The 8,213-nt window shown below is 37.5% G+C and overlaps 1 protein-coding gene across 1 annotated transcript; it reads right to left on the reverse strand.

Moving 5' to 3' along the window:
• Nucleotides 1-2,378: 2,378 nt before the first annotated feature.
• On the reverse strand, nucleotides 2,379-6,998 carry LOC102783671 (intelectin-like). The gene is made up of 9 exons (XM_006787238.3): nucleotides 6,942-6,998; nucleotides 6,493-6,545; nucleotides 6,309-6,395; nucleotides 6,022-6,168; nucleotides 5,680-5,927; nucleotides 4,290-4,454; nucleotides 3,504-3,621; nucleotides 3,216-3,322; nucleotides 2,379-2,905 (listed from the first exon to the last, which is right to left on the reverse strand). Exons 3-9 carry the CDS (start codon nucleotides 6,391-6,393, stop codon nucleotides 2,762-2,764), a joined length of 1,014 nt encoding a protein of 337 aa, XP_006787301.2. The 5' UTR covers nucleotides 6,394-6,395; nucleotides 6,493-6,545; nucleotides 6,942-6,998; the 3' UTR covers nucleotides 2,379-2,761.
• Between the last annotated feature and the right edge of the window lie 1,215 nt (nucleotides 6,999-8,213).

Consider the following 8,213-nt stretch of genomic DNA (forward strand, 5'->3'; position numbering starts at 1 on the left):
TGCTGTTATTAGAGTTAGGTTAATTGGTGAATGTGAGTGCAAATGGTTGTTTGTCTCTATGTGATAGACTGGTGAGCTGTCCAGGGTCATTTTAAATCCATGCAATTTTTAGGTTAACCAGACTCTAGACTTTGTTGAACATTATGTAATACGAAGACAACATGTAGTATTGGGGTAAAAGTTATTGAATAGTGCTGAAATAAAATGACAAAGAAGGATTAAAACATTCCAAGAGCTCAACTTACTTCATCTAAACATGTTTCAATCGCGTTTTATCGACACAAAATGCACAGGTTTACTGAATATGAATAAGTTGTGTTGGTTTAACTCAGTTGTTTAAGTTTCTGCCAAAGCAAAACAGTTGTGTGCAACCAATGTCCACTATTGAATTAAGTAAATCCAACATGGCCTTTTTTCAGTGTTCTGCCTCCAGTCATGAATGACAAGTATTTATTGAATCATAAATACCTGTAGTTGTTCAGTGCATTCCCCATGTATCAATCTAATCCTTTACCTCTTTTCATCCCTTATCTCTAACTTGTTAAATATTTGATCTTCTTAATTGTCTTTAAGTTTCTCTTTATTGTTTCTGAGGAATTCAGAGCATGATAAAAAATGATATTTGTTCTTGCTTTATTTATCTGATACAGTTGGAAAAATCCCATAAAAAATCTTAAACAATAAATTAATGAACTGTTTCAACTATTCCATGTAGCATATCCCTTTTTATCATAGGAAGGCCTTTCATATTTCAGGAGCTCTTTAATTGCTCTTTTACAACAGCATGGCTGTGGTGAACTGACCTATCTGCAGTTCAGATCAAACATTTTGTTTCAAACAAAAAAAAATATGAGAAAATAGGTGCGAGACTGTTAAGCAGCAGAAGCCCATATCAGACAAGTATGAGGCAACATTTTTGCACCAGCTGGTCTCCTCAGTTTCCAGATGTTTGTAGACTTTTGTGAGGGAATGTTACACAGTGATAAAAACTACCCCATCCCAACTCTGAGACATGTTGCTGCCATCAAATTCAAAGTGAGCTAATATTTTTCTAAAATACATTTTCTCAGTTTAAAAAGTTGATACGTTTTCTATTGTGAATAAAATATAAAATCATGAGATTTTCAAAACATTGCACTTTTTGAACATTATACACAGCACCCCAGGTTTTTTTTGACCTGTGCTGTATTTCTAACATTTGTATGAAAATTCATAGCCAATATGTCCATTGTGTCCAATCAACTTCAAAGTTAACTTGAAGGTCTAGCAGTCGGGTGTCTTGTCCATAGATTAAATGATCAAATTCATATTTATCTTTACCTATATCATTTACGTGTGGTGATTGAATAATAATAAGTTCCCAAAATGATTTAAAATAATGTTTTATTTGAATAGACAGTTCATAGTACCATCTGCTGGTGGGTGGTTCAATTTCAAATCACTCTTTTAATTATCTCTTAATTTCCATTTGGTTTCTGATATACAGAAACCATGTGGTTAATAAACATTGTACAAATGAGCCTGACTTTGCTTCTTAACTCAGATAAAACTGAGGTCATTGTACTCGGCGCTGAAAAGCTTAGAAATATGGTATCTAACCAGATTCTTACTCTGGATGGCATTACCTTGGCCTCCAGTAACACTGTGAGGAACCTTGGAGTCATTTTTGACCAGGATATGTCCTTCAACGCACATATTAAACAAATATGTAAGACTGCGTTCTTCCATTTGCGCAACATCTCTAAAATTAGAAATATCCTGTCTCAGAGTGATGCTGAAAAACTAGTTCATGCATTTATTACTTCCAGGCTGGACTACTGCAATTCATTATTATCAGGATGTCCAAAAAACTCACTGAAAAGCCTTCAGCTAATCCAAAATGCTGCAGCAAGAGTACTGACAGGGACTAGAAAGAGAGAGCATATTTCTCCTGTTTTGGCTTCCCTTCATTGGCTTCCTGTTAAATCCAGAATTGAATTCAAAATCCTGCTCCTCACATACAAGGTCTTAAATAATCAGGCCCCATCTTATCTTAATGACCTTGTAGTACCATATTACCCTATTAGAGCACTTCGCTCCCACTCTGCAGGCCTACTTGTTGTTCCTAGAGTATTTAAAAGTAGAATGGGAGGGAGAGCCTTCAGTTTTCAGGCCCCTCTTCTGTGGAACCAGCTTCCAGTTTGGATTCGGGAGACAGACACTATCTCTACTTTTAAGATTAGGCTTAAAACTTTCCTTTTTGCTAAAGCATATAGTTAGGGCTGGACCAGGTGACCCTGAATCCTCCCTTAGTTATGCTGCAATAGATGTAGGCTGCCGGGGGATTCCCATGATGCATTGAGTTTTTCCTTTCCAGTCACCTTTCTCACTCACTATGTGTTAATAGACCTCTCTGTGTTGAATCATATCTGTTATTAACCTCTGTCTCTCTTCCACAGCATGTCTTTTATCCTGTCTTCCTTCTCTCACCCCAACCGGTCGCAGCAGATGGCCGCCCCTCCCTGAGCCTGGTTCTGCCGGAGGTTTCTTCCTGTTAAAAGGGAGTTTTTCCTTCCCACTGTCGCCAAAGTGCTTGTTCATAAGGGGTCATATGATTGTTGGGTTTTTCTCTGTATCTATGAAGCGCCTTGAGGCGACATTTGTTGTGATTTGGCGCTATATAAATAAAATTGAATTGAAATTGAATTGACTTTGCCTGATCTGGTTACATCTGGGACTGCTGAACAGACTTTAGTCAAAGGCTACATGTACACAAATCCTCTCAGCGGTAAAACAGTAAGACAGCAGCATCGGTCATCTCTCTGGAGGCGCTCCAGCCTTGCTCCCTGCCCAGTCTGTCGTAGTCAAATGATGGGAAGTCCCCACACTGGTCAGGGTGGAAATATCCTCCTCCTCCTATACAGTACTGCAAACACACAGACACACACAAATATTGTCAGTACACTGGATATACTTTGATATACAAGGTACCGTCCCTACACGCTGCATTGGTGGCTGCCCACTGCTTCACTGGGTGAATGGGTTAAATGCAAAGGAGTAAGATTAGAGATTAGATGAAACTTTATTAATCCCTCGGGTGGGTTCCTCTGATAAATTCAGTAATTTCCCTATGAGGACTAACACATACACATTATTAAGCATTATTATTATTAAGCATTTATACCATTTGTTGTGATTACTCATTGCCTGCAGATGTGTGATGACTGATTACTCACATGTTCAGTGTTGTAACCAACAGTCGGCTTGACACCAGAGCAGATAGCCATGGCGGCACGTTCATTGTTTATTGCTCTGAATGTGATGAAGCCTGGTTCAAACTCATCTTTCAAACAAGAAACATAAAAATATCATTAACTTTGGGATGCAATCTACACTTAAAAACATTTTACTTAACCTTTTATTAGTATAGATGATAATCCACGTGTATCCTATTCATCAATAATGGTATACACACACACACACACACACACATAGATAGATAGATGGAGTTTTTATCTTCTTACTTCTTGGATTGGGTCCATACAACATTCTGGTGGACTGCTTATCCCCGCGGTCGTATACGATGGGAATAGCTGGCCCTCTGTCACCGTATGACCCAACATTGTATCTCACTGGATATTGCTGAAAAGATGAGACAGTCTTATTATGTGTAGATCTGCAGGTTTGTTTGTTAACAACATTTTTAACCACTGTTTTATTTTATACTAAAGAAGTCTCAGCTATAACTGGTTAGAAATGGCTCAGGGCTGGAGTTATTTACATATCTGTAAATAGTTTCTGACTGAAAAGCAAACAAATGTAATGCTTTTGAAAAGACATTTTAAAAATCAACATGTATGGCTGTGTGAACGTGATTTCTGGCTTCTGTGGAACAGCTACAGGCAAAACGAGAAGACTACAGAGACAACAAAAAAAGTGTCCGAAGGGAGTGAAGGAGTGCAGCCAGATATCTTCTTACCATTTACTTAAATTTAACACTATCAATTTAATTGAACAGGACATTTTGACAGAAAGACGTCATAAGTGCAATATTCTTTCTTTGTGTGAATCTTCAAGTGTTACAGAAAGAGAAAGAAATGCAAACAAAAACACTTATTTTTCAGTTTCCTTTTCCCATGCACAGACCACCCAAAGAAAGAGATCAATGGCAACAATTATTTGTACAAAGTGTCACCCATCCAGTAGTACCACCTTGTTAATGACAGACACTAGCTGACAGGTAACTTATACCTAGCGGTTTGTGACCTTTTACCCTGGTTATAAGTTCGGTTTTTGGACAACTAAATTACCTTGAAGAGCTGAAAGAGATTTCCTCCATACAGGCTGAGGAAGCGGTTTTCAGTGTGGTAGCGGAGGACGGCTGCAGCTTCCATGTTCCAGAATTCCAGCGGGAAGTTGTTGGGAATGTGCCACACAGACATGTCCTCAGCTGTTATATCGTAGTAACCTGGATTCTGGGAATGTGCACACATTACTGCTGTGACTTTAAATAAGACTTTTGCCACACTTATGCAATACTTATTTTGCAACAAATAGGTACATTTTCTCATTTCACTCAACCTTTGAAATCATGAAAGAGAACTTACTTTAAAAGTACGTTTTGAAAAAGTAAAAGACAATTCCTAAATACAGAGACTCATAACAGAGACAGTAGAACAGGCAGTAACAGCAAGATGAGACAGAGAGAGGAACAGACATGGAAAATGAGAAAAAAGAAATCAAAGCAGAAATTCTAGGACTCAACAAGGGCTCTAAACTCTTTATTATGTTCTACCTATTTACCCTCAGGTACAGCTAGTTGCAGGTAATTGTAGCTAGCTAGTTTTATATAGTAGAGTACAGTAAAGGTGCACAAATCACAAAAGTTTTACTGACTCTTTATCTTCTTTACATCTAGGTTCTGGTAAATCCAATAGAAACAGAACTAAATTTATTATCTTACTATGCCTTTTTATATGTAATGCTGATGTGAAATAATATTACAATCAGTTAAATGCAGTGGAATAAAATATGAGCTAAAAAGAAGTAGAAAGTAATAAATGGAATTACTTAACCAACCTCCAAAAAAAGTGAAGTAGTGTTAATGTCTTGTTGTATTATAATATTATTTTATGCCATGTTAGACCCCTAATTAAAGATTGTGAATTATTATGTAGCTTTGGTTTGCATTATTCTCCTGAATTAGAAGAAGGTGATAACTATTACATTTGTTAAACTGATTTGTATTACATTAGACTGCTGATTTATTGTGAATGAATGATATTGTTTTATGATGCATTATACTGCTGAGTTAGAAGAAATACTGTTCGCAGAAAGTCATCGCCTTATTTGTCTGATTGGAAGAGAACAGAGCATACTGCCCCATCTCAGCAGGAGCAGATAAACAGGGAGCCAAGGTCGTAGCTTAGGCGCTGTGTGTGAGAAAGAATGTGAATGTTTAGGCTCTGATGATTAGGAGGGGGCCACTAGAGGCTATAAGAGTTTGATCAAGGCTCCACCATTTTGAGATCTGATGCTGTCTGTGTATGGTGTCCATCTCCCACGCGTGTGTTCATTAAATCTTCGTTTGACTTGACCCGGCCGGACCAGTGTTGTTATTTTGGTTTTTCCTCCTATATCCATCCCCAATATTTGAATCCGTAACAGTCTCTTTCCACCACTGGTGATTTGTTATTTTACCTTAAAGTCATCAGAAGTGGCGCTCTCTACTGTTCCAAAGGTGTTTCTGTTGGACCAGTTCCCGTCTCCATCCGGCAGGTCAGCATTGTTGCCCTGCTGGCTGGACCAGCGATCACCCACAGTGCACCTTCCATAAATGCTGTTTTCATGGACGCTCGCCACCAGCGTCCATCCGCCTCCAGCTGTGGTCATGTCACAGTAAGTCTGGTACAGCATGCCATTGCCTGTTGTCAGGTAGTATACTCCATCTGGAAATGTTATAGCATTAAGATAACATAATTCAGTCTTAAGAGGACATAAATGCCTTGACTGTTATGTTACATTTATGAATCTTGTCCTTACCTTCTCGTTCATCATATCTGTCCCTGAGGTCTTTACAGCTCCTTGCAACACGAATGGATCTGTTCCTCACTTTCTCCAAGTGCTCAAAATTTGTCCTGGTAAAGTTCTGCTTCCTCTCAGCATACTCTCTTGTTTCTTTGATATTTACTAAAAATTAAAGCAAGTTAAAAAAAATTACATTTTGACAGCAGGAAGGGAAAGTACACAAAGTGCATGGCTATAAGCACATATATGTGTTGTATCAGGCTGTAAGGCTAATAGACATAGTTCACACATTTTTGAATTACCTATTTGTGAAGAAGGAACCTGTGCAAAGGACACATGTTCCAATGACAGCAGACCCACAAAAAGCAAAAATATGTTGTGTAACATCTCTGAGAGGGGAAACAAAACAACACAATTTAAACAATCAAACTGCTCAATGTTCTCTCACACCTTTCAGAATATGAGTATGCATGTGTGTGTTTTTACTGTGTTTCTTCTTGAAGGAGCTGTCTTGGCAATAATGAAGCTGTTTTCAGGTACTGAAAAAGAAGTGATTTGTAAAATATTTCCATATCTCCCTTTTTCTTCTATATATTCCAGGTTTTTGATCAAGAAAAACAAACAACTCAAATGACTACAAAACAGGTATGAATCTTATCTGTAGACCAACACAGCACTGATGTGTCTGTCAGCAAGATTTCACAATAAAATGCAAACCGGAACTTTATCATAAATGTGTGAGAGGAGTAAGGACAGAAAGAGAACCTATCACATTTTTGTGCAGATTTGGATTAATTTAAAAATAAAAGTGAGGATAAGCAGTTATAAACTGCTTATCAATACTCTGTATAAATAAAAATATTTTCAAGATTTTAAAAACTAGTACACCCGAAGTTTTAAACCAAAAAAAAAAAAATTGCTATTTGTATCCCTACCATGTAGATCCTGTCCTGGGTCGAAATAAGGAAGTTGGAATAAGGCTTTTATTCACGTAACAGAAGAATATATAGAGCTGTTACATCTGTCATGTGACATTAAGAGCAAAGTTTAAATTCATAAACTTTGCTCTTAATGTCAAAGTTTAAGAGCAAACTTTGCTCTTAAATAACTTGTTGTTTACTTTGCTGGTAAACAACAAGTTATTGTTTACCAGTGTTCATAAATCATTAATGTCCTTTTTATTGATACTGGATGTTGACTGACCTTGACTGTCCTGAAATGTTAAGGTTATTGACTGTGGAAAATTCCTGTTGTTTCACTTTTCCATTTTGTTTAATTATAATAAAATGATTTGTAATCCTCCTAAAGTCCACATTTAAGTGTTTATCCTTAGCTCAAACTCTTTAACATAAATTAGCGGGTGTAATATCTGACATCAGCCACTAGATGCCGTCGTTCTTGTGCCTGTATCAGGTTCATTTTCTGACCAGGACAGACAAAAACTCTGCTGCTTCCCTCCGGGTCCGTCTCATCCTGGTCTATTCTTAGAGGTTAGAGGGACACTGTGAGAGTGGGCTGGAAGGTTTTCTGACACCTCGCACTAATAATTCAACTGCCTCACACAACAGAACGAATGAAAACTGGCAGGAAAGATGCACCGACACAGCTGCACCGGCCACTTGTGGCCGTCTGTTGGAACCGTTTCTTCTTATTAATAAAGCATTGTGTGTCCTCTTCTTGCACTTCCCCAATTGTTTTCTCTCCCCCTCCAAGTGTTTTTTTTTTCAACCCTGGAGCTATTTCTGGCTCTTGTCCCGTGTACAAATGTAAATCAAAACTGTTACATAAACGCACGTCTGAATTATTTACTTTGAACGGCCTTTGAACGGACACTGGCATTGGCAAAGGTTATTTTTCTTTTAGTTTCTCTGAATGATTGTTTAATCAAAGTAATTTTAAACCTTAGTAAGCCTGCAATGTTTCATTTTAACTCAAAATGTTGTTTTACAACAATAAGATTTAGTTCTGGTCCTGCATTCATTTTTTTTATTCTGTATCTATTTTCAGTGCAGATCAAATTCTGGCAAACACACAGCTTTGACTCGGTTTAGTGGAATACTCCAGACTATCTCTACCTTTACTTTTTTTTAACTTTCTTTTTTTATCTGGCCTAATTCTCTCATGTTCTTTGACTTGAATGCATGCTCTTGTATAAGAGTTGTGTAGATGTAATTATAAACCAGGACAAAATCTAAAAAACTTTAAAT

Source organism: Neolamprologus brichardi, chromosome 6 (genome assembly GCF_056152115.1).
Source record: "Neolamprologus brichardi isolate AB-2024 chromosome 6, ASM5615211v1, whole genome shotgun sequence".
Classification (NCBI taxonomy): Eukaryota; Metazoa; Chordata; class Actinopteri; order Cichliformes; family Cichlidae; genus Neolamprologus; species Neolamprologus brichardi.

Coding starts and splice junctions, on each gene's coding strand:
- LOC102783671 (XM_006787238.3), bottom strand. CDS start 6,393: ATGTTACACAACATATTTTTGCTTTTTGTGGGTCTGCTGTCATTGGAA. Junction 5,928..6,021: donor CAGATATGATGAACGAGAAG/GTAAGGACAAGA, acceptor TAACATTTCCAG/ATGGAGTATACTACCTGACA. Junction 4,455..5,679: donor CCACTTCTGATGACTTTAAG/GTAAAATAACAA, acceptor GCACATTCCCAG/AATCCAGGTTACTACGATAT.